Source organism: Bacillus rossius (assembly GCF_032445375.1).
Source record: "Bacillus rossius redtenbacheri isolate Brsri chromosome 9 unlocalized genomic scaffold, Brsri_v3 Brsri_v3_scf9_2, whole genome shotgun sequence".
Lineage (NCBI taxonomy): Eukaryota > Metazoa > Arthropoda > Insecta > Phasmatodea > Bacillidae > Bacillus > Bacillus rossius.
The window spans coordinates 18,164,501-18,191,273 of NW_026962013.1; the positions used below are offsets into that span (position 1 = coordinate 18,164,501).

The 26,773-nt window shown below is 37.5% G+C and overlaps 1 protein-coding gene across 2 annotated transcripts; it reads left to right on the top strand.

Annotated features, from left to right (window-relative positions):
- Window positions 1-3,002: 3,002 nt before the first annotated feature.
- On the top strand, window positions 3,003-26,561 carry LOC134543131 (transmembrane protein 135-like). 2 transcript variants are annotated; one of them, XM_063387968.1, is made up of 9 exons: window positions 3,003-3,713; window positions 5,538-5,668; window positions 7,057-7,183; window positions 7,367-7,521; window positions 10,652-10,892; window positions 12,829-12,996; window positions 17,767-17,907; window positions 18,907-19,073; window positions 24,899-26,561. In XM_063387968.1, the coding sequence occupies exons 1-9, from the start codon at window positions 3,567-3,569 to the stop codon at window positions 25,014-25,016; spliced, it is 1,395 nt and encodes a 464-aa protein (XP_063244038.1). In that variant the 5' UTR covers window positions 3,003-3,566; the 3' UTR covers window positions 25,017-26,561. The 2 variants fall into 2 exon arrangements, with proteins under 2 accessions (XP_063244038.1, XP_063244039.1); XM_063387969.1 differs by lacking the exon at window positions 7,057-7,183 and having other exon boundaries at window positions 3,227-3,713.
- Window positions 26,562-26,773: the final 212 nt, after the last annotated feature.

The following is a 26,773-nucleotide window of genomic DNA, read 5'->3' on the forward strand; positions in this document are numbered from 1 at the left end:
GCATCTAGTCATAAGCCTGCAGAAAAAGTGAATGTTGCCATTGAAGACATAATTGAAATCGTGCCTTCTGCTCCTGCCAAAATCAAAGATGTGAATCTCGACGATGTAGGTTGCTGGCCTTCTCCTATGACCGACGAAGTAAGAACGCTTCTAGTACGTCGCGGATCTGACTCAGTACAGCACATCGATTCCAAATTTGCCGATGTTGTTCGCTCAGGGACTTCAACGAAAGGCGGTACCCGAAAACTAACCAAAGAGTGGTTCTACAAACCATTATCTAACGGCGAAAAGGTTCTCCGAACATGGATGGTGTACTCGCCTTTGAAGCAATCCTTGTATTGTTTTTCTTGCAAGCTGTTTGGCGATTCCGGCTCTAACTTCGCATCTGAAGAAGGATTCAACAAATGGTGGAAGCTAAATCCAAGAATAGGAGACCATGAAAATAGCCTGGGCCATGAACAGAGCTTCTTGAAATGGAAGGAGTTGGAAGTTTGCCTGAACTGTAAAGCAACCATCGATCAGAAACAACAAGAAGTTTTCGAAAGTGAGGAGAAGAAGTGGAGGGATGTACTGTACAGGTTGCTGAATATTATCCAGTTCTTAGCCAAACAGAATCTGGCCTTCAGAGGACATCGAGAAGACATTCGAGGAGATGATAGTGGCAATCGCGGGAACATTCTGGAGTTAGTGCACCTCCTAGCTAAATACGACCCTCTTCTAATGGAACACCTGACAAAGATAAAGCTGGGAGCAAGAGTCTCAGTTTCGTATCTATCTCCAGAAACCCAGAATGAATTTATAAACTTACTGGGACAGCAAGTTCGATCCACCATCATCCGTCGTATTCAATAAGCTAAATATTATTGCGTAATCTTCGACAGTACACCAGACATCTCCCACAATGACCAAATGAGCCAAGTTCTGCGATACGTACATATCGAAGGAGAAAAAGTCGCCGTGGTAGAATCTTTCATTGACTTCTTCGAACCAAAAGGAAAAAATGCAGAAGATCTCAGCAACGATATAATCGCGAAGATAACATCAGACGGACTGGACATACAGAATCTGAGAGGACAGGCTTATGACAATGCTGCCACAATGTCAGAGATACACAATGGAGTTCAAGCCCGGATTAAAGCACTGAATCCGAAAGCTATATTCGTTGCATGCACAAACCACTCACTAAACTTGGCTGGGGTACACGCTGTTCTGAATCAGTGGATTCCGTGACGTTTTTTGGAACTCTGGAGAAGCTGTTTGCCTTCTTTTCCGCATCAACTGTTCGATGGAACGCTTTGGTTGCCGTCATAGGTCAAGCAGTAAAACGAGACACTGAAACGCGCTGGAGCGCTAGACATGTAGCTGTCAAGATGCTTAAAAATAAGTTTGATGCAGTTCTTGAGGTACTGGAACAATTAACAGATTCATCTCAAACTTCCGAAACAAGATCGGGAGCCAGTCTTCTCCTGACAGTCATGCAGTCATTTAACTTCCTAACTTTTCTTGGCTTTTGGGCTGCAGTGCTACCTGAAGTAGATGACGCACAGATTTACCTGCAGCAACGAGGACCAAGTGTGGATAAGTGTGCTCAGAAACTCTGTGCTTTGAAAACCCTCTTAGTGGAAAGTAGAGACCGTTTCGTGCAAGAAGCAATTGACTTTGCTAAGACTCTCTGCGATAAACTCGGAATCGAACTCAAAACGAGAAGAATTCGCAGGAAAAAACGCATGCATGGCGATGAATCTTCTGAAGATGCAGCTTTGTCTCACGAACAGGAAATCCGTCGAGAGATTATCTCATCATTCGACAAGATCATTCAAGAAATGACGACTCGATTCCAGCAAATTCAAGAAATATCGGACAAGTTCGGATTTTTGATGCCAGCGAAACTTTTGGACAGCAAGTTCGAGTGTGATCTTTCCCATGTATTAGAAGACATCGACAAGGACGAGTTTCAGATGGAGCGGAAGCGTCTTCAGCAGTTTGTTGTTGTTGCCTGTTCTGAATCAGAGGAAGATATAAGTGGTTTGGACCACTGGAGCTCCTCCAGTTCATTCAAAAACTGAATCTCGGAATTTCTGTTCCAAATATAGTCATCTTGATTCGTATATATTTGACTTTGGCGATTAGTATTGCAAGTTGTGAGAGAAGTTTTTCGAAGTTGAAGATAATAAAAAATTACATCAGATCTACTATGAGCTCCGCTAGACTATCAAACTTGGCTATATTGTCGATTGAACAAGAATTGGCTGCTAATATTGATTTTGACAAAGTTATTTCTGACTTCGCTGCTCATAAGGCCCGTAGAATCCGCTTGTAAAACCGCTCATCCTATTTTAACTTCAATAAAAGGTACCTCATTGCATGTGAAATTTAATTTTAATTATGCACCTATGGAATGGGGGCGGCAAAATGGGTCTCCCGCCCCAGGCGCCGAGATGGCACGCTACGCCACTGTGGACAATCCCTAATTGAATATACTCGGTATACATTTATATACATTTCACCCGGTCTCCTCTTTAATTGTACCTTCATTTGCATAGCATTCTTGGGGCTTACAACCTGGGGTATTTTTGTCTGTGTCTCCGCTACCACCTTGCAGCCATGTGGCGAGGTCACCATTGACATAGGGTCTCCTTGCGACTTGCTAGCCAGGGCCCAACCTACCACCTCACCATACCTCGGCAAGGTGGCTAGGCGGAAATTCTTCATTCCACAGTTAGTAGCATCCCGCGGGCTGGCACCCTGGGGTATGCTTGTATGGTAAATTACTACTGCTTCACGAAATTCACCGAGGTCTCAGTGTTTCAGCAATTGTGTACTAGCACACATTCATTTTCCAAACTAGTTTATGCCTGGCTTCACATATATGTCTTTACTACCATTATTCGATAACAAGACTACGACCACTAATATTATATGTATTGTTTTTATTTTAAAACGGACTAGTGTTTAAAAAATTGTTTAGGAGATAAAAAATTATTACACTTTTGACTACTTACCTATTTTATTACTATGTGTATGAGTCTATTTTAAGTCATTTGCCTTGTTTCTCGTTACGACTTTCACAATTTTTTGCTATTTAGTTGATTCCATCGAAAAATGTGTAAAATTTTTAAATTTGAATATGTGGCTGTTATATATATATCAACTATATGTTTACGCAATTCTTTTAAATATTGTTTATATTGAGTAATTTTGTCGTGATTACAGAAAAAAAGTTTAGTTATATTGGTTCTTTGGTGTGAACTGTACTTCGGAACTTAGCTTATTATGTTTTATTGTAAAAAAAAAACGCTTATTTTTCTTTTGATAACATTGAATACGCTAATTATCAAATTAAAAAAAATATATTTCACAGGAATTGAGTATGAGTAGCTTGTCAAGAATAGTTGTTGCTATGAAGAGGGCTGGGTCTTATCTAACATGTAAAGAACTGTCGTGTCATTATTGCATTGTGAAATGACTTGGTGTTCACGCATGTCCCATTTTGCTATTGTTTTTTTAACTGGGGAATTGGTAATCGTTATGCTCTGACACAAAGTTTTTACTGTCATTGAGAGGAAATGGTTCTATTAAGTAAGTTTAAAACTGTACCAACTAGTTGTGTGGAATATGTACATCCTTGGACGCAGTCATGTACAAATGCAACAACATGTTTGAGTGCGGCCTGCATTCAAGAAAGTCTCAGAATTTATGTTACTGTATACATTGTAAGTAATAAAATGTATCTTCACATTTCTAAGTTATGTTTCTAGACTATGCTTCAGTAAAACACTTGGGGAAACTTTATAAGGACATTAGGAATAAATTATTTCAGGATGGTAGGATTATGTAGTATTATTTTGAAACAATATAGTCAAAAATACTCTATTTGCAAGTGAAAAAAAAAATTTCAATATTAAATTTATAAAGTATAATTAGGCACAAGTAGGCCGTATTTATAAACTATGTATGGAATGCAATGTCACAATAATGCAACATACAACTGATGGGAAATAAAATCACTTATTTATAAAGCATGCAAGTTACAAGACTTTACCAACCCTTAACTTAAAATTGTAAAACATTATTAAATAATTTCTACCCCTGACTTCTTATGATGATTCAAATTTATCATTTGAATAAGTGAAAACGTGTTTATAAGAAATAGAACATTGTGGGTTTATATGCATAAAACATCCTGAGTCTTTAATGGTTTTGAGAACTTTTCTCTTTAAATATGACCTTCGGAAACGTAAGCCAAAATGCAATAAAGTTGGAAGTTTAACAGTACTTGCATTGCATTATTTGGCATAGTTTATAAACCGGATCTATAAAATTTGGTTGCTGAACTTTTTCCGCCTTGCGTTCTTGCACTCTTGCGTAGTTTGTAAATTAGGCCTTAAGGTGGAAAACAGTCTACTACTAAACATCCCAATAATTTAGAAAACAGCCTTGGATATGCTATATTCCCAAGGATCTCAGAAGAACCACAGGATTATTTTGCAGCTAGTATCAAATAATCAGTAGGGCAGCAACAAAAATCAGGCCCATCTCTTGTGGAAAACAGTCTTAGCCCTGGCTACCCTATTTAAAGCACAATATGTTGACGGCCTGATCACAGTACAGGCTACCTAATGTAACCTGTAATTGGTGATTTCTAAGAAATAAGTTTTTGATACATTGTTTTCAAGGTAAATAGAGGAACATCTGTTTTTTTTTAAAAATTTTTTTTTGAGAAAGCAGTGACCCGTACAATTTACTCACTGTCTCCACTGTGGACAGCTTTACAGTGACCTTTTACTGCAAAACCAGAAATGAAAATTTCTACAACATAAAAAAATACTCATGATTTTGATAATGGGTTGAATCGTAACTTTCAAATAATGTTAATAGATTTAAATACTGTTTGTATCTTGCACCAAAAAATAATTATTTAGGCAAGTGTAAATCAGTGCAAACAAATATTTTATGTATACCAATATATGAATTATTTGGTATAATTTTTTTCTAGTAATTTTTGTTTTATCATTAGGTAATTTAGACAAGAGAGAATCATGGTTAAGTCATTTATAGCGCAAGTGTTATGTTAAATTCAACAAACCTGTTTCTTAAAATAAATAATTATATACAGTTATAAAGCTGGTAATGTTTACGAACCCCTTTGGCAAATACTGTAGTGTTAATTCTAGATGTGGATAAAATTAATTTTGTTAATTTGTTCCACTTTTTTCCAAGAAGCCTCTACATTCTGCATGTAGCAAAATTTTCACCATAACTAAACCTTACTTACTAGTAAGAGGTCTTAAAACTCTGAGTGTAGACTTGTAAAAATTGGAAAACTTTTTGGATTTCTCAGTCTTTTTTCAACCTATGTTCCAGTGATGGTTGAGTTAGCATAGTCAGTGTAGGCTACATACTTATTGTTTATAGGTAGTGAAGTACATATGCTATCCTTTTAGTAGCTTTGCAATATTAATAAGTGAGTAGCCATTAGAAATAAAATTAATTTGGATTTACTTACTGTATTTTTTTTTGTGCTCACTTGATTTCAGTTGGCATTAATAATGCGAGGGAAAGTGCCCAGCAGGCAAGATGTGAAAAAAACACTTCTTGCAATTTTGCAGTCTTCGCTATTCTTAACATGCAATGGCACAGCATTTCCATTGTTTACGTGCCTTCTGAGGTGAGTTTTTAAAAATTAATTTTATATTTTTATACTATAATATGCCATATTTACCTGAATATAATGCTATGATTTTTACCAAAACTGTGGAAACTAAAAGTGGGGGTCGCATTATAATTGCAAACTTGTATATTGTCATTGGGAACAGCTTAATTGAAGAAGTACAGTGTCTGCGTCTTAAATGTGCCACTTATGCCACTTTAGACCTCGGTTAATTACCATCTCCTGAACCTCAACTTAGTTGAAAAACTACACACTCTGCCTGTAAACTGTGTCGCTTACACCACTTTAGTCTGGTGCCTCATGAACCTCTGCACAGGTGTGACAGATGAGTGATGCCGGATGAAGGAGAGGATGAAAATGGAGTTTGTCACAGTGTTTATTCTGCCTTTCTTCACCGTGGCTGCAGGGAATTGAATTGAATAGATTGTTACGCTTTCACCCGGTGACAAGGAGTCCTCCCCTTTCACTCACTTTCCCCCTCTCAGTTTTCACCTCAGATCTCTTGCCACTTTCACCCTTAGCATCTCTTCATCCAGCCCATTCCACTCCCTTCCTGTTCTCCGAAGGAAAGCGTTCCTACCCCTTTCCGTTCGCCTCCATTCACTCATCCCCTCTCCTCTTCCACTCTCGTAGGTGACTATATATATATCATCACCACGTTCTTTATGACTACATTCATAAAACACCTTTATTTTTCTAACTGAAGCTTAATTTTTCAAAAGATACAATGTAAATCACTTTTACATGTGAAAGGTGCACAAGAAAGGGTCTAGTAAATCAATACTAATAATAAAACTGTTTGAGAGGCAAAAAGTCTGCACATTGGCTGAAATGATGAAAAAATTATTTCAAACTGCTATTTACATTATTCAGAACTCTAAAATATAGTTTTTAAAATTGTTGTTTGTTGTTCGAAGCATCAATAGAATACTACTGTATGGATTTTGATGAAGTTTTTTTTTTTTTTAAATGTAAAGCTCTTTGGCTAACTTAGAAACTGGGCTATGTCTAAATACAGAATTCCAATCCTAAGGGGGTGAAAAAGGTGTAAATACGGTTTTATGATAATTATATATCTGAAACTAATCAAGCTTAAGAAAAGATGATGAGTACCATAATTAAAATTCAAAAACTACCTACAATAGTTTTTATATTTTATGAATTTCAACCCCTAAGGGTGAGTGTATGTATCTTTTCATGTATCACCCATGTTTGTACGTTGTATACTTGTCGATAAAAGGTGCTTTGAAACCTGATTAATCATTTAGGCTAGTCCTGTATGTTTGCTTAAGTTGTATAAGTGGCAGGTCCTGTTACCTTTTAGCATGATGCTGTGTTTGTGCGTGTGCGTGTTGGATCTCACATGCCATGTGTTGCCATTGCAGGAATATTTTAGGCAATTTCAATGTTTTGACAGTGTCGTTCATCCCAGCTGCTCTCGCAAGCTATATGGCCATTTTGCTGGAGCGGCCTTCGAGAAGGGGTCTGCTGTCTCTCTATGTCACAAATGTGGTATGCTTTAATCAAAATTACTGATTATATTTCTTTAGTGGTTAATTCTTAGTAAGTGTTCAGATACAATGATTTATTTGTCTTGGATCCAGCTTCAACTGAGGTTAAATGCACTCCTTAAATGAGTTTTTTTTTTTTTTTTTTTTTAAGTGAAAACTCAAAACATTGTATTTCCTCCTGCAGGCTTCAGAAACACTTTTCCGCATGGCTACGTGGAGAGGCCTTGTTCGCCCGGTGCCCCACGGCGAGGTGGCAATATTTGCAGTCTCCGTGGCGACGCTGCTGTATTGCTACAGGAGCAGGCACGCCCCCCGAGACTCCATCTACAGCCTGTTCAGGTCGGTGTCTTCTCCGACACATCGATTTGTAACTTTCACAATTTGTCTTTCTGCACGAGTGAAGTATGTAATAGTTTAAAAAGAGGACTTTTTTTTAATATTACGTTGTATTTATTTGAATTACCGTTTTTACTCGCATATAGGTCGCGGCAATTTTACCAGATTTGAGGGGGGAAAAATGAAGTGCGACCTATATGTGAAGAAAATTTTTTTTTAAATTTTTGAGGATTTTTTTTTTGTAATACATTAGAATACCGCCGATGCGACCCCCCTCTGATGCGTCCATTCCGTTTATACGACCGTTTTTTTGAGAAACCGTGAAACATTTGAGCAGAGAAAGTCGAAAATTTGAGTAAAATCGGCTGAAAAACAAGTCTGTTACACTTTGTTGGGCGCTATGTGTTCACGTTTATCTTGGCGAGAGCTGTACTGTAAGCAGGCAGGCATACAAAAGACAGCTAAAAATAGATACCACCCCTCTAGACTGTCCACGTGGCAGTGTCTAGCCGAGCTCGGTGCGTCCACTATCGCATGAAAATCCACTGTGGTAGTTTCTGGGAGAGCATAAGAAACTCGTCCGTCCAGGCTGGCGGTAGCAGCGGCTTGACGTCATACGTGACGTGACGCTTACCTCTCCCATCCCCTACTAATTCTTCAAGGCTCATCCCTCCCAGAGCCACAAACCATGTAAAAACACCTTTCCCCCCCTTTTCCAACTAACATTTCAACACATTCCCTCCCTTATTCAACCTTCTGCGTGAGAAACTGTCAGCATCCTCCTCCCCTCCCACACCGCGTGCGGCAAAAGCCAGTATAGTCCATTCTTGGTAAAATAAATATTTTTATGGGCTTATACGACTATCCTTCGCCGTTAATAAATACTTTATAAGTTATTATGATACAATTTGTTTATTAGTCACACAGCAGTTTCTGCTGAAAAATCACTAATACCTCAAATTTTATTGAATAGAAAAAATTAGCAGGGCCGTAAATATATTTATTTTACTGCATAGTTACTTTTCCATCTGCATTCGAACATGTTTTTTTTTCTTATTTTTTTTTTTTACACTGTGAAGGGTCTTGGAAAAGATAATTGCTTGAGCTGTCAAAATAAACATAGCTGATGGCAAGGGCGGGAGCGCATCCTGTCGGTTTATCGCTGTGATTATCTACACCAAAAACATGTCACAGCATTTCAGGATAGCGTTGTTCTTATATCTTTTGTTTATAGCCGAATGTTTTCTACCTGATCCACACAGTTCCCCGCGTCACGTTTTGAACGAAAATAACAACCAGCCGGCTAGCATAACCAAACTTGCGTGATGTGAATTCACTTATTTTATTCTGTACATTTTTTCAATACAAAGCACTGTTTTCGAGTTATAGTCTACAATTAAGACATTTTAAGAAGTCAGGAATCTAACTTGACTTCAATTTTCTATATTCGGTTATTACGAGTACTTGTTGTTACAACAATTTATCACGCCATTATCAGCTCTTGTAGTAGCGGAGTTTTACAGTACCCGTTAACTCTTTCGTGCACGGCGTGCCGGCCGTTCATGTCATTAAATTACCGGTGCGACCTATATGGGGGGAATCTTAAATACCAATTTCAAGACCTCAAATTATGGGTGCTACCCATATGTGATGGCGACCTATATGCGAGTAAATACGGTATGTGTTCTGGTTGGTCACTGTGGTGAAGATAACATTGTTACTTTAGCGTAGATGGTTTGGCTTGAGTCCGAAATAAGATAAACCTGTTAGTTTTATGTTACAAAAAAAATCCTTTTCAGCACAGTGTAGAGGCAAAGGTAAATTTTCCAAGTTCCTATTTATATTTGTATATTCTTCAAAATTCTGGAAAATTCTTGTAACTTCAGGAACATTTAGAAAACTTGAAACATAGCACACACAATCCAAAAGTATTTATCAACAATTTTTCATATGTTTCATGCAGCCAAAACATTTGAAAAGTTTTCTATTCAATGCATCCAACATTTTCGTAGAATTTCTAGGATATACTCGATAAGAATGACATGGCCTTGAGCTTGAAATTGGCCTGGCAGCATGGTAAGAAGTTTCTGTGCTGAGCCGTTAGCGAAATCTCCCATAAAACTAACATATTGTTGCCGGCATATGTCTGTGCATGCGAGGTTCCTCGTACCTGCTTGACTGAAGTTCATCACGGTCCAGTTTGTGACCGTGCAACAACGGTACGGCCCAGCGGTATAAGCGCGAACATAAACATATTTGCTTTTTGTTTTTGGGTAGCAACAGCAAACATTGAGAGAACAATACAGGACACGGAGGCATTTGTTAGCTACAGCATGTGACAGTTTTCTTGTTTGTGTCAAGTCAGTTACATAAATTTTGTTAAGTGTATGCACACAAATATTATAGCAGCAAGCTTCACTTTACAATATCGTAAAAAAAAAAAACTACCGCATTTATGGGAAAGTTTGTGCAGTGTCCAGATATAATCAAGTTAAAATTAAGAGTTATGATTTTAAACAATAAAACATGCATACAATTTTCTCTGAACATACTAAAAATGTATAGTCAAGGGCCACAGATTAACATGTATAACCACTCATTCGCACCAATAAATAATACAGCTTGTATGAATAGTTTTAAATTCAAGCAACCACAAAATTTCCAATGTTTAAATACATTTAAATGAGTTTAATAGAGTACAACAACGTAGCTATTTCAAATCTAGAACAAATACTTAACTGACTGAAATCTGAAATATGTTTATAATTCCAAATAGTCTGTCAGTATTTAACAAACAAAAAAATATTTACATTTAATATACGTATGTACTGCTGTGGGTAACTTTCCCGTTCTTTACTCTCCGTAGTCTTCCATGCAACTGAATTCGTCATAGCTGATATTTATAGAACAGCTGATAGCTTAGTCTTTAACCAAAAATTAAGCAAGTTTCCTGCATTGCTTTCACTGGGTGTGTTTATTGCTAATGACCAAAAGGTCTGCGCTGGCCTGTCACAAAGACAAACGTGCATTTCCTTAAAGTGTGTGCGTGTTGGTCTTTGCACTCCTCCTCTTTGCCCATACACGGAGGTTACAATAGACTCCAGATAATTCTGAAAGTGGCAACCCTCCCTAGGTTTATCGTCGGGCCATTTGAAGAGCACGGCTACGGAGAAAACCGTGAAGATTTGCCGTCCCAGCACAGAATGCACGTCGTCTCGCCAGCGGAAAGTAGAGCTGGGGGACCGGCGCGGCCCTCGGTCGGAGCCTTCTCGCTCGCGCTGAACGCATACAAGAACCTGATACAACACATCAAGAGTTACGGAAGGCATGCGGCTTGTCCACATCCATTTAGCTGTACTTCCTACGTTCTACAGGTGAATAACTTTTATAGACATTTGTGTATTAGCCTAGAAAAGTTTTACTGTTTTTTTTTCTTAAACTAACTGTGCCTAATCAGTATGAAATGAATAACATTGGGGAGAAATTAGTTTTGTATCGAAATCAAAAGAGAAAGCACCTTTACTTAGAAAAAAATTAGAGTTTTTAAATAGATTTATTTTAATGTGTTATGTTATTAATGTAAGTGTTCAAATGTTTGGATTTTGACTACCTTAACGTTCTCAAACAGCTGATATGCTCTCAAAGAAATCAGAACCACTTTCATTGTTATTTCATATATATTTTAGATGTCTGTATCATAGGTAAATTCTTTTATATTGAGCTGTATAATTAAAATTGAACGTACCAGTTGAGTTTTTAAGTAAAACTTAATTTAATTTAATTGTGCAACTAGTCTTATGACTTTTTCGCAACTTAACCCTTTTTTTTTTCTCTTTTGGACTACCTATTTTACATAGGAAAAATTACTTTTAGGAGTGTGTACAACAAATTGTCTTTTCTTCTTCTTCATAACATTATGTGGACTGTTACGTCATGAGAAACGATAAACACGTGACACAGACAAGGAATCCCAGGAAATGAATCCGCCCTGGCCTGTCGTACGGATCATCCCAGCATTTGCCGAGAGGTATTTCAGGAAACCATGGTGAACCGAAATCAGGGTGTTTGGACCGGAATGCAAGTACAGTCACTCACCACTGTACCACTTCACTCCATGTTGAAAGAAATATGATTTAGCAGTCTGCAGTAGAATATGTCCAATAGAACTGTACACCTGCCCCTTGAAGAAACTCTTGTTTGATTTGCGCGGTTTTAGATCAAGGTGGGACTCAATGGAAACTTTGCTTGTGCATCATTAAATACATTGCAACAAGTTAATATGAACAGTCAACAAAGGATAGTTAACCCTTTGTTACATTAACTCAGTTAACATAGTACAATGGTTTATATTATGCAGAAGTATATCCACTGCCAGAGTGTTCAGCCAATGTTTATATTATGCCATCCTGCAAGTCAGCAGCAGCTCTGGTGAGAAGTGCCAGAAGCTTTCAGGGCTAATTTACCTCACACATACCAAGATGCGGCATTTGGAGATTCATGTCAGATGGGATTTAGTAAACAACAGAGTTGGGAAATACGTCGAAAGGTTAAATAATCTTTTTATCATTAAAATTATTTATTTCTATATATCTTTAATCATACAAAGTGGAAACATCTTCTTTATTAACAATATTTTTTATTTTGTAACTTAGAAATATGTGTTGCGCCTACTGAGTAAAGAAACGTCATTCCCAAGGCCTGTTACGTAAACAGCGCAGTCTTTGAGTTTTTTTTTTTTACACAGTTATTTAATTCAAAATGTAAATCAAATGAGAAAATTAGTTAATACCGGGAATTGATTTTAACAAGAGCAGTGTCTTGAATGAAATGGTAGTTAATAATCACACTTTCATGATTGGTAAATGAATTGTTTTGTTTAACATTCACACTTAATGGGAGAGAGAATTTCCTGAAACGAATCAGGACACTATGCACTCTGAGGCAGGGGCGCAACAACAAGGGGGGGGGGGGGGGGAAGGGTATTTTGCCCCCCCTCCCCCCTCTGAAACCTTGAAGTGGGGGCAAACGGGGGCAAAGAAAGTGCTGTGTAATCAATTTTTAGATAATAAAACTGCTTAAATAGCACCATTTTCCACCTTGAAATACAAATTTTCCCCGGGGAGGACCCCCGGACCCTCCGCTTCAATAGGGGGGATCGATGATTCTTTATAAAAAGGAATATTGCTCCCCCCCCCCCCCCTTCCCTTTGGAAATTTAGTTGTTGCGCCCCTGCTCTGAGGGCCGGGTTAAAAATATTCGTGATGCGTGAGAGATGTGTGTGTTGGTGCAGTGCAGTTGTGTGCTCGGCAGGGGACGGTGAAGCTGTTCTCCCTGGGCTACGGCCTGCAGGCCTGCCTGCGGCTGCTGCTGCAGATGAGGCGGGTAGTACGGCGGCCTAGCATCCTGCCGAGGCTGCTGTTCCACAAGAACGCCCTCAAGCTCGGCGCGTTCCTCGGGGGGCTGTCCGGCACTTTCAGGGTGAGCTCACTCCCCCAAGGCTGGGATCATCACCTCGGTTTTCTTTAGCTAGTCACAACAGCTATCTGGAGTAGGTGCTCGTTCAGGATGTCAATTACCAAGCTTATGTGCACTTGAGATGTAGCAAAACATAAAATTATATCTTACATAAAATATTGTGTCGACTGTGGAGATAATCTGTTTAAAGTTTCCAAGAAATAAGTAGTGATGTCAAAATGAATGCTGAGATTTGTTCTTGCGCTATAATATTCATGTTGTTAAGATGTGGACTCTCCATCCTTATCATATTTAGCCGATGTTCATCATCGTGTCCCAACTGGGTGTAAAGAAGGAGTGGCAGGGGGGGAAAAATCCCTGGGACCTGGCCACCAGGGGGGGGGGGGGGGGGTTAAGTTTCAAAATATAACACACGTGTTTACCCTGATGATTAGGGGCAATGAAAAATGGTAAATAAAATGTTTCAATTTCGGTGAATAAACCAGAGGATTTCGTTATAAAAATTCGGTATTATAAGATAATTACGTTGAATAAAAACAATGTATTTAGAGTCATTTTTATTCATTTCATAAGCGATGAGATTCATTTATAACAATTTTTTACACAAGACATTCATAATAATACACATTTAAGATTTATAATACAATTTATAAAGAATATAATGAATATACATAGTCTTCTAGTCATATCTCTGCTTTGTGGTTTCCCACATACTGTTTCCACAAAATTTGTATACAGTTTTAAGGCCATGTTGCCCATGTTGCAGTGTTTTTCAACTACTTTTGAAAAATTATAATAATTCCATTTGTATGGAAAAATTGAAACACAGTTTAAACAAAGATGTGTCTGAACACCTACCAAAAAATTGTTTCATATCATTTCAAACAATTTCTTAATATTTTTGACCAAATGTAATACAATTTTCAGTATAAAATATGCCAAAGTCAATCTAAAAAATTGTGTTATATAATTTGCAAAACTTGTAACACAGGTTTGTGGCGTGCATAGTGTGACTGTGGATCCTCTTGATTTTTTTCGAAGCAATCTGCTACAATGTTTTTGAATAATTTGCAAAAGTACTTTTAGAGTAAACTAAGTAGGTAACTTAACATGAACTTCTTAATCTGTTTACATTGTTTCTGACAAGAATGAAATAGAGAACATGTGAAAATACTGAATTGTGGTAGTAACACAAGCACACTAAAACTTAAAATCCTTGACTTCAATGGCTAGCTCCAAAACACATTCCCAACATAACTTCAATGTTATCAGCCCGCAAAGATGTTCGCTTGTCGGACATGATGTTGCTGTACATGGAAAAAGCCCTCTCACTGTCAACATTGTAAACAGGGATCCACAGGCACTTCACAGCATTGGTTGCATACTCTGGGAAATCTGATTTTAAAGACAGCAGGATGGTAAGATTATCGACGTTGTTAGAAATTGATTTTAAGACTGCCTGTTTAGTCTGAGTGTAGCCTTCTAGAACAAGTCGAAAAGGCACCTGGGATAGGAAAGGAAGTTTTTCAATCTTGTTCTGCAACTCAACAGCGTCAACCTCTATCCCCTTACAAGCAATTTCTCTGGGATCAAACAAAGCACCCATACACTCTACAAAATCCTTGGCAGAATCACTGGCAATCAACGATGATAGCTTCAATAGAGACTTTTGTCCTGTTGAAACAAGAGTAGCCCTAACAGCAGATTTCAAGCAAAGTTGTGAGTTCAGCATCTGTGTTGTTTCAGGATGAAAAGTATTATCACTGGCCAATTTGAAACTGGTTTTCAAATCATAAAGTTTTCCTAGCAACCTGTGAGCAAAAGGATATGACGAACCCTCTAAAGTCTCAAGCAATTCTACAGTTGATTTACAGTGCTCAACTACAAATCTTGCTTCACATTGCAAAACAGCAACTTTGTCCATAGACATCTGCATGTAATATTCTGTTGAACTTCCACTAGTTTCTGCATCTTCTGTCTTGAAGTATTCTAAAAGATGGGGTAAGTATGTGTCAATGTACTCCACAGCAAGGAACCACGAATTCCAGCGTGTTAAAACAGGAGATGGGAACAATTTGGGGTGAATGGACGACACCGTCAGAAACTGCAAATAGTGGTGTTTCCTTTTCCTTGAATTCAAGAAAAACATTTTGGTTTTCATTACACACTCATTCAGTTCGGAAAGCTGTGCCACCCAAATATTGCCAACCAGGCAGAGCTTGTGTGCCCAGCACTGGATATGTAGCAGTTTGTCACTTACCAAAACACGCAAAAGGTCAGCACATTTTGTCATGTACTTCGCCGAGTCGCAAGTGAAAGAAATTACGTTATCATATTTCACATCAAATTTCACCAATATATCAACAATTGCTCGTGAGCATTCTGTCGAATTTGCATTCATCAAAACTTTTGTCCCAGCTACAAGCAATTTTTGTTCACTGCTTGCAGACAGAATCTTAAATAGTACGACGAACACACACTGTCCTTTCTTGTTGGTTGTTTCGTCACACAATAAAACAATGTCTTGCCCTTTCACCAGTTCTTTTATTTTCTCCTCCTCTTCAACTTTCAAACTTTCAAGGTAAGTGCTTTGTAAGGTAGATGAATGTGGAAGGTCACCGGACCCTAAAAATAAAGAATTTTTATTTTTTCAATTTGTATTGATTTCGCACATACTGAACTAAACTTTTGAAAAATAATCCTGTTTCCATGTGTTTCGATACTAGCACTACATACTTCTCTTGTGAAATTTAAAGGCCCCTTATTTACCTTGCACATTAATAAATTATGGAAATACCAGAGATGAAATATAGAAAAAAGATAAGTAGTTTTTATTATTAGCAAGTGTGAAATAATGACCAGTTGGTGTTATTTTAAAGACTTAAGTGATTTGAGAATACATATTTTGCATGTGACAGAATGATAACAAGTAGCAGTAAAGTTTAAATTACCTACAAATGGGCTGTTAGCAAATTCAAAAAGACTAAAAAAGCAAAATACATGAAAAGTGTTTTATTGTGGTAACGCGGCACTTCTACTTAACTTACCTGGAATGTATTCATTCATCCAAGATCGCAGTCCTGGATGGTCCAGTTTTTCAAGCGGGATGTTTGCTTGCACAAAAGCCCGCACAGTGTCTTTCGCCAATTTAGTTTTTTCGGCCTTGAGTTTTTTGTTCATAGACACATTTTCAACAATTGTTATCTGTCTTTTCACTCCGTTGCCACCATTATCCTTGTTGACTTTGTGCGAAGACCTTTATTTACAATGTTTTTCGCAGCTATCCTTCCTTTTCCAGTCAACTGTTACATTGCAGTACTTGCACATCATAACTTTTTTATGTTTGTCGAACACATAAAACCCTTCACTTTCATACTCCCGTGCCCTTTCAAATACACTTAAAACCTTTGGCATGTTTATGCACAATTTTTACTGACAACGAAACGTTTGTGAGTTAGTCAAGATAGTTTACGTTTAGGTTATGTTACGATGCATTAATATTTTTTTATTTTTCTGCGGTAGCACAACAACCAGTTGGCAAACAAGTTTAATTTTTTACATCCCGTGAACAGGGACAACAAAGCACAAAGGTAACAACTCGCGGGCTGTTCTGTTTGGTATACACGCCCGTAAAAAGTTCTGTTCCAACCAATACCATTCCTCCGTGATTTTTGTTATTCTTTTGTCTGGAAAGCTGTTCCCATTGGTGTACAGTCCGCTACGTCGGGTATCGTATCGATGTACAGAAGTTATTTCGTGCATTGCTAATAATTTTAATGTATTTTCGAATTAAATTAGATAGGCATTTCGCAATTTCGTTACCAAGTAGCCAATTTCGCGCCTTGACTGTATATTTCGCGCTGGTAATAAGATTTCGCGAAAACGAAATGTGTATAGGTGTGCTGTGGATAGGTTAAGTTCACTTGTTTATACAGTACAGATAATTGAAAGGGGTTCTACAAAAATTTCGCGATTTCGCATTCACCATTTTCACTGCCCCTACTGATGATAATAGGTCAAATTTTACAAGTCTTGCTAATAAAAACCATTGGAATCCTTACAAGTTATGCATGCTCGCAAATCACTTTTACAGTTGTGGCCATGGTAATGTTTAGTATTTAGATTTTTTTTTTAAATTTGAGGTTTGGAAAAATAATTCATTAAGTAATGGGGCTGGGGCCCTGTGTCGCAATACATGTCATGATTTTGCAAGTCGGCAATGGAATAGGCAACGTGAAACACTAAAGCTCAAAATCAATAACAACAAGATTACGGTAAGAGCTATTACAGATAAAAATGTGATGTAACAGTTGATTTAAAAAAAAATTGTAGAGCTGTGCCATAACTGCTTATGTTCACTATCTTACTTTAGAGTACATAATGATTTGCATATTTTTGATTTCTTTTGGTACATAAATGCTGTGAAATGGTTTTTGTGAAATGTATATTTAAATTATTTGAGTACATAAACTTTGTCAATCCTTAAAAAATACTTGCCAGATGCTGTTTTTTTTTTTTGTGTTGGTTGATCTGTGCTGAAAACAGTAAAATAGATTGACGTAAGTAGCAGGTGTATTGATATGTTTAGGTTAATATTTATTTAAATTAGTAAATATTACATCATTTAGCTGCTGCTAATGACTTGCCAGGGATATCTTTCTGTTACTGCTGCCCCATTCCACTCTTGAGTTTAATTTCAGTTGGTGAGTCTGATCTGAGGTTCATATGTACCTGTGAAACTGTGCTAGTGACATGTCCAGTGCCTCTCTCCAGCTAGTTTCGTGTCTGCTGCGCTGGACTCGCAACAAGGACTCCAAGTTCCACGCGATACCTGCAGGGCTCCTGGCTGGCCTGTCATTCGCGTTCTTCCCTGACAACACCATCGCTCTCTACGTCATGTGGAAAAGCTTGCAGGTGAGTCTTTCTACGTCATCAACTAGAAAGGATTTACGGCTTAAAAAAAAAATCATTGGTTCATAATTTTATGTTGTTGTGGGATAGTTACGTTCAAGGGTTCAACAATTTTAATGTAAACATGCCTAAAATAGCATTGCTCATTGCCATTTCTTATAACCTCTTGGACCAAGGAGTACTTACTTTGACTTAATTTTTACTTACCCATTACAAAATATGTGGATATAAAATTACTATCAGTCTGGCTTGGCATCAGTCAACTAAAACAAATCCAGTCACTTGAAAAATAGCAAGTAGAAGTTTCCTTTTGGCATGTAGCTCACATGAAGATTTGTTTTGCTGATCCTCTGCTCTCATTTTTTTTACAATTTCACTTCTGTGGACAGGCACTTATCATAATCACTTGATATTTAAATATATGTTGGCTCAGCTACTGATAGAACCTGAAAGCTAGCTCAAAATATTGAAACACGTGATTGCTGATATCAAAACTTTTACTCCAATCAAATTGTCACAAAAAAAAAGACCACATGGATGCATAATTCCCAGTAGAGCTAAGTTTTTAAATTTGATGTTTGGGATAGTTTTGTGAGTGATTTATAACATTTTGCCAACAAAATATTTTCCTCCAGAGCCGCCATCTTGAAAATACCTCATAAAATTTGTGTTTTTCCTTGTGGCTTTGACGGAATAAAAAAATTGTATGCAAAATTTCAGAAATCACTCACAAAACCATCCCAGACATTGTATTAAAAATTTGGCTCTACTTGAAATTTTGCATCCATTCTTGACTATTTGGCGTAACCCGTAATATAAAAATTGCTTACAAAAATCATGCATTTTCATATTTAAAAAATACTGTATCCCATCGAAGAAATGGAAACCCAAAAATGTCAATGCTACTTTTATATTTCAATGTTATGTTTCAATGACATGTATATTTGTGAAATTTTAAATTTTTTTGGAGCACAAACCTACACTGTGTGAACTGTGCTCCAGATAATATACAACACGGGCGTGGAGCGGGGCTACCTGCCGGAGGTGTCCGGCTTCACCATCCTCCTGTACACCGTGTCGACGGCCATCTTGTTCCACGCGGCCATCCTCGAGCCCCACAACCTGCGGCCGTCGTACTGGAAGTTCCTGTTCAGCATCTCCGGAGGCCGGTGAGCGTCCGTGCATGCCGAGTTCAGTTCGCAACTTTCGAAATTCTTGATGTTTTGGTTTTTCATGTTTGAAACCAAAGTGTGTGTCCTTTTTTCAGGGGTGTAGCAAGGGGGGGAGGGGGGGTTAGGGGTTCAACCCCCCCCCCCCCCCCCTCTAGCACCAAATCTTTAATTATTTTCTTATTCATCACTCAAACAAATTTCAAATTACAATTAATAAAATTTTTACCATTACAATATTTAAATTTAAGTACCGAAAACTATTTTATTTATTTATTAAACTATTTAAATAGCACTATTTTATACCTTAAAATCCAAATTTTCCCGGGGGAGGACCCCAGGACCCCCCGCTTTAATACGGGGGGGGGGGGGGGGCTGCATGCTTCTTAACACCCCCCATACACAAATCCTGGCTACGCCACTGCCTTTTTTAGTAACCATATTCTCCCGCGAATGGGTCAAAATTTAATGATGATATTTAGTTTTAAAAAATGTAGTGTGCACCATAGGCAAGTTTCTCTCATTGGGTTAAAAAAAAATATGTGTATTGCACTGTGTAGTTGAATATGTGCTGCGCAAATAACTATCCTTTGTTGGTTTGTAATAAATATTACTCCACGTGTAAGTGTAATTTGTAAAATCAAAATATCTCAGCAGTAGTGTGAAGCTCCGTGAACAGTGCAGCATGCCGCCTGCCCAGTCGACATCGGCAAGTGACGTCTGCTGCGCTGGCTGGGTGTGGGGGGGGGGGGGGGGGGGGGAGAGAGAGAATATCCAAAAATAAACCAGCCTCATCTAGAGAGAGAGAGAGATAGATGTGTGTGTGTGCGTGATGCCATGTAGCAGTGTTGATGGTACTCCCTCCGTCTCATCGTTGTAAATGTCCCGTGAACTAGCACCCTAAACCAGGGATGCCACCAAGAATGATTATAAAATCCTGTATTAGAATATAAAAAATCCTGTAAAATCCTGTAAGAAGAAAATTTTTGTAAACAGGTTTTTCATTCGTGCCAAATTTTTTTTGCAGCTAAGACATAGGAGAAAACAAAGTATTATTATAAGCATATTTCTTCAAAAATCAGCCTTTCCTTCATTCCAGTTGCATAAACCTACATTAAAATAATAATAATGAATGTAGATTAAAAAAACTCATAAGTTTACATGCAAAGAGTTAAGTACCAGTATGAGGTTCTCACAAAAATCACTTTAAAAATATTAGTGATGGGTCGAGTCACCCTATTTCAGCATCGAGTCGAGTTCGAGTTAAACAAAGGAATTTATCTTTGAGTAGAGCTCGAGTCGAACTCATAGAAATTTGTCTTCGAGTCGAATTCGAGCCGAACTCATGGAAATTTGTCGAGATGAGTCAAACTTAGCGAGGTACAAGTTGCAGAATGATGAGCGAAATAAATATAAGTTAAATATTTCTCAATATAATATAATTATTGAAGGTTGCCCTACACATTTTTATTTTTTGTCTTTTTTTTATCTTCATACTGACACTAAGTGAAAATGCACATCCAAGTGACGAATCAGACTTGAAGTTGATGATGACGGAGTCTTGTAAATTTTTTGCAGCATTTGCATTCAATTTTTTCAAAAAATTCCCAAATCTCTGCTCTTGATTTCTGTTCGTCACTTTGTGACGTCCCAGGCCGTACAAACACATCCATTCCACTAATACTAAACCGTTTATGATTAATACGACGCCAGCGACGCAAACATTACTTTCAAGTGTAAACATAAACTTCAACAGCCTCAATTTTCCGTTCGGCCATGGAAAACTGATTGGAGATTTCAATTATTGTTGATATCGATTTGTCAAAGTGGCAACATTCCCTGGCTGTATGATGACTTACATAGGCCATTGGCCCGGAGTTAAAATGGCGGCTATCTAGTGTTTAGTAGTAAATATTATTTACTTCCAAAGCTGCCCAAATATTGACGATGTTTGTGGTCTTATTCATGACTGAATCTAGAGAACATTTTTTAATTCCGTTATAGTTAAATAAAGGTATTTTGTTGCAATTAGAAATATTAAGTGCATATTGAAGGATGGGATGCACTGTTTGCGGTTATACACAATCGAAAATAAATAATCTTCCGACTTCGTTTTCAAGGTTTTCAGTGTTGTATCAGAGGTTTTCCACTAGGTAGGCCTAAATAACACGTTATATTTTATTTTATTTTAAAGTGCATGATTTCGGATAAGTACCTTCATGACTGGATATTGTGCAACATTATGGTCGAGCCAAAAACTAAACTTTGACGAGACTCGAGGACACGATCTTAATCAACTCGGTTTTCGAGTCTCGACCCATCACGAAAAAATATACACACAGACACAAATAAAATTCGCCAACATGAGCTCTGCATCTACAATTTTGTTGTCTGGTTTGCTGATGAAAGATGTGAGAGAAGTACCGTATTTACCCATGTACCACCCGCCCCCATGTATGACCTGCACCCCTAATTTTCAACACACTCTCCAGGAAAAAATTTTTTTTTCACTATAATGTCATTTACATGTGCCAGCATAAATAGGGAAAAAGAGTCTGTCATTGTAACAACAAAGTAAACACAGAATTTTATTAACATAAATTTTATTAACATAAATGCATGGAATATTAAGAAAAAACCAGTAATATTCAATTGCTAAAACAACAGACATCAATTTGGTGAAATAAATTTTAAAATGTTGGTATGCAATAAAAACGATCGTCAACTGTTCAGTCCGTTTCAACATCCTGCAAAGAAAAATAAAGATCATAGTGTTAACAAACTCATTCATAAAACCTGCCACAAAAGAAAACAACTGCAAGTAAAAATAGGGCCTACTTACACTGCCGTCACTAAGATCATCTATCATGCTGTCATCTGAAGAGTCATTGTCGTTCCAGACTGCGTCGTCTTCTTTCCCATCAAGTGAGTTGGAAATCCCACACTTCTTAAATCTTTTGACAACAAGCTCTGCGGGTATGTTGTCCCACGCTGTTTTTACCCACTTGCTGATAACATCTACGTCAGGTCGCTTAATGCGGCCCATTGGTGTCAACTGATGCTCCGCACTTGCCATCCACTCTGTGTACAGGCGTTTCAAAGTTGCCTTGAAAGGCCTGTTTACACAGACATCGAGGGGTTGCAGAAGGGACGTCAATCCACCGGGAATGATTGCAAGATCCGTTTTCTGCCTTTTTAAGGCAGATTTCACACTTTCCGACGTGTGCGCGCGAAAACTGTCTAGCACGAGCATGCTGGGAACGTTCAGAAGTGCCCCAGGACGTCTGCACCACACTAACTTTACCCATTCTTCAACGAGCGTAATGTCCATCCACCCACGTTCTTGCGCTCTCACGATAACACCTTTAACATTTATTTTAGACACCGTTTTACGTTTCACCACGAGGTAGGGTGGGAGCTTGCGACCGTCGGCCGTAATGCATAGCATTACCGAGCAGCGTTGCTTCTCGTTACCACCGGTGTTTATGGAGACACTTTTTCCCCCCTTCTTGTTAATAGTGGTATCCAATGGCATTTCAAAATAAACAGGCGTTTGATCCGCATTCCCAATTTGAGAGAGAAGGTACGAATGTTCCGTTCTCTGCCGAATCACAAAGCGCTGAAAGTTCGTCAGTTTTGTTTCATATGCATCTGGAAGTCTTTGTGCGTTGTTGGTACGACGGCGCAAACACAAATCAAACCGAATAAAAAACTTGTTTAGCCACGAACGACTGGCCTTAAAATTATCCACCCCACACTCTCTTGCAATTTGTGTGGCCTTCAATGTGCACATTTCTGTTGAGACTGCGTATCCAAATTGCCGTTTTTCAACTACATATTCAGTTTTTCTTCTATTTCCGGATAAAATGGTTTTTTTCCACGGAATGCTCTCCGACTGCCCGCACTGTTAGAAAATATGTCCTTTTTTCTCCAATCTCGTATACAGCTTTCATCAATGTTGTATTTCCTACCCGCAGCACGATTTCCAATTTCTTATGCTTCTTTTACCACTTTCAGTTTTTCACTTACAGTGAATGATCGCAATCGCTTAGCATTCATTTTCACTACTTATTCACCTCACCGTTAACAGAACAATAACGGCGGGTGGAGGTGTAGGTGGTACTGGCTTGATGCTGCTCGGCACGGTCCGGCGCTGCCTGGAATGCTAGGTCGGCACGGTCTGGTGCGGCACGGCGCGGCACGGCACGGTCCGGCGCTGCACGGCACGGTTCGGTGCCGCCTTGGCACATCCCAGCGGGTGACGCAAGCTGTACACGCGGCGCACGACGTAGTTAACAATATTGCTTGTTTGCTATTCACCCGCGCTACAATATGATAGTAACGGGTTGGATACTTATATTTTCATTGTAATAAATGCTTCCAGCATTCTGTAATGTACGATAAATCCATTTTTTTCAGTCTTAATTTTTGTCCAAAACCTCAAATTCCGTGTATGACCCGCACCCCGATTTTTGAATGTTGTTTTTCGGAAAAAATGTGCGGGTGGTACATGGGTAAATACGGTACTTTGTTCAGCAGCCCTCTGATTTCTCTGGTGTATCTGTGTGCTTTCGTGATGCCTAAGATCTTTCAGACCACCCTTTTGAATGTTAAAGTTTGACCGACACAATGAACACACTGCAGTAAAGTCCGTTTTACCGGGTTTCAGCCACTTTAATTCTATTTCCCACTCACGTTTATATAGTTTTTTTATACAGCGTTCGATCTGGAGATGCCTTGCATTTTCTTTCCATTTCTTTCAATTACAATCTCCACAAAGATGCAAGCCGAATTTTTTGTATGTAACATTTACTTTAAAAATAACAACAAACTGTAAACACTCCGTCAATCCATCATAGGAATCATGATTGCATGGTATAACACAGACTGTAAAACCACCGTCACAGATATCACTTCGCACAAATATTACTGGGCGTGTTCCGTTACACGCACGAACGCACCATTGTACAGAAAAGAGAAACAGAACACGGTGTCTAAAACAACTGTCATAGATATTATGATGCACGGTATACTTTCATCCGTGAAATAAAAAAATGCTTCCAGACATAAAAGGTAGAGAATGAATTATCATCTTAGAAAAACTGAAACGACGTAGCAAAGTGAAGTGTCTCTTGATAACATGTTATCTATGAAGTGGAGTGGGAGCAGTAAGTAAATATTTATGTTTGTGCGTGCGTCAATTAAAATATCCGTGATTCGAAGTGCTTATCCGTTAATCCGGTGTAACTCCAAAATATCCGTGAAAACGGATAAAATCCGTAAAAACGGCAACCCTGCCCTAAACAATTAACGTGTCTGTCTTGACAGGTGTTTATGACACAACTGTGCTCAAACTTCACTGTTTTTGCATGTGATTTCTCTCGCTTTCAACTGAACATTCCATGACAAATCCATGACAAAACTGCAGCCGTCATTTTTTTTATAAGTGCACCTTTATTTTCCTCTAGCCCCGCACAAGTTTGTCGGTAATTTGAGTGATAGTTTTTATAGAAGGAACTGTCAGTATAGCTCACTGCCTCTTCTCTCCCTGCCGCAAAAGGATGGATAAGAAAAAAAAATACAGTATAGGAAAGGAAAACAAGGGTCCAATTTTTTTGTTAGGTAGTGTGGGGAATTTGAGAGGTCGTAACTACTACATTGTTGAGGGGGTAGGGGAGGTGGTGAGAGATAGAGGCCACCACCTACATTAGGTTTGTTACCTTCAGCATTTAATTTAAAATTTTGTTTAAATGAGATTTTAAAAAAAATAAACGTGTTTCATTAGCATTTAAGAATAACAGTTATGTCATGGTTCTGGTTTCCAGTATTTCAACAATGGACAGAAAGTCTTTGGATGCATTTGGATTGGAGTCAAGCCGAGGTTTGCTCGAAATGGCCCACAAGACAAAAACCCCATTACTACCGATATCATATTTTGAGTGATCTACGAGTTATTGTTGCTGCAAGAGAATCAATGATGCTCAAGTGGGGACAATTTTGCATCAGTAAATTGTGCAGTGATCAAAACAGAATGAGTGAATGTATTCTAGGTATGCAGAATAACTGAAGTAATATACGGTGGAACTTCATTATAAAGTACCTCACTTAAAAGGATTTATCTCCTGATCCCTACAAGTTGTTTTACATTTATTAACATTTCACTATGAAGTCCTGTCATTAATTATTAAGTACCAAAAATGTGGGATTTTTTCATGTACAATGTAATGAAATTTCACTGTTATGTTGTTAATTATGAATACTTACTCCATCTTATTTTATAAAGCTTTGCTTATTTTTTTTGTAGGAATTTTCTTATATAGTATTCAGTGAAAGCAGCTTTGTGCAGTGCTTTCTTTAGATTGACATAAATTTGGTAGTTTGGATTTAAAACCTTTATAGTTTTATTGGTGGCAAATATCTTGTGATAGCAGTTCGGTTGGCAACATATTATGTTTATAGATATAAATTGATACCCTATACTTGCTTTATTAACCATAAAACTCTATAAGAGATCTTATGTTACCTAAATACTGTAAAAGTTATGAGAAAATTTATTTCAACTTCTCATTTTTGCAGGATCAAATATTCCTGTCAGACACTTAAGGATATTTTTGTAAAACCATCATTGTAAAAATTACTTTTTGTGAATATGTAATTAGTTGGAAGCCAGCCGGTCCTAAGGCAGCACATAAATTATTTGACTTATGTATTACCAAGCAACGAGAAATGCTTTAAGCATGTCTTTGGGTGTAACATTATTGCCAAAAGTTGATATTTGGTAACTTTTGAAATGGATTCCAAGTTTAAATATTGTCTTTACGTCATTTTGTTTTTAAGGAAAAAGTGCAAATAATTTGTCATATCAAAGGAACACCAAATTTGATTCTATTTAGAATAAAATAGATTCGAAAAGATTATTGGACGAAACAATCCTGTTTGTGTATTTGTATATTGACAAACTCTGTATTAGTGTGTGTATTACTTTGCAAATGTCATCTAGACAGTTTTCTTAGAGTTCCCACAAAATTCTCATCCTTTATGAATTTCTATCATTTTACACATTTTGTATAATTTTATCCAAGTCCATTGACTTACTTGTACTGGTTTGCTTAGCTTTAAACTACATTTTACCTTATATTATTGTAAACTCTCTACTGATCCACTTTTGTTGTGAAAGTTTGACAAAGACATTTTTATTGTTGTGGTAAATCAACATGCATGATAAAAAATTTCCTTTATTTTGATTTAATTTAATTTTGAAAGTGCAGAATTTTAATTAAATCATGTTAATGTTCCTGTATGTTGCTACCTTCGTTTGTTGATTGTTTTTTTATATATATACTTTTGTGTAATGTAAAAAGAACAAAGTAATACTTGTGATTTTATTGTTATCAGAAGGGTTGTGAACTTTTATCATAATTCATTATGAATGTGTTCCAGATTGCATAAACATATTACTATATTTTAGTAAAGTGTATTATGGTTGAAGTTTTGTGAAATTTTTTGTCTCCCTAAAACTCTAAATAAGTAAGCCTTAGCCTTACCAAAAGGTTTAGTTTTTGAGTGTGTTTCATAAATAATTTTATTTTCTGTAAGAAAAAATTGTAAATATTAAATACGAATATAATGAAAAAATCTTATGAAAGTCATATTTACTAGTTTTATACATTAACATTAAATCGCTGTGATTAAAATATTTA

Bases quoted from the DNA above. Each gene is read 5' to 3' on its own strand.
- LOC134543131 (XM_063387968.1), top strand. From the start codon at position 3,567: ATGGTTCTATTAAGTAAGTTTAAAACTGTACCAACTAGTTGTGTGGAA. The intron at 7,184-7,366 runs GTATGCTTTAAT...TTCCTCCTGCAG, and splicing joins CTCTCTATGTCACAAATGTG to GCTTCAGAAACACTTTTCCG. The intron at 19,074-24,898 runs GTGAGCGTCCGT...TCTGGTTTCCAG, and splicing joins TTCAGCATCTCCGGAGGCCG to TATTTCAACAATGGACAGAA.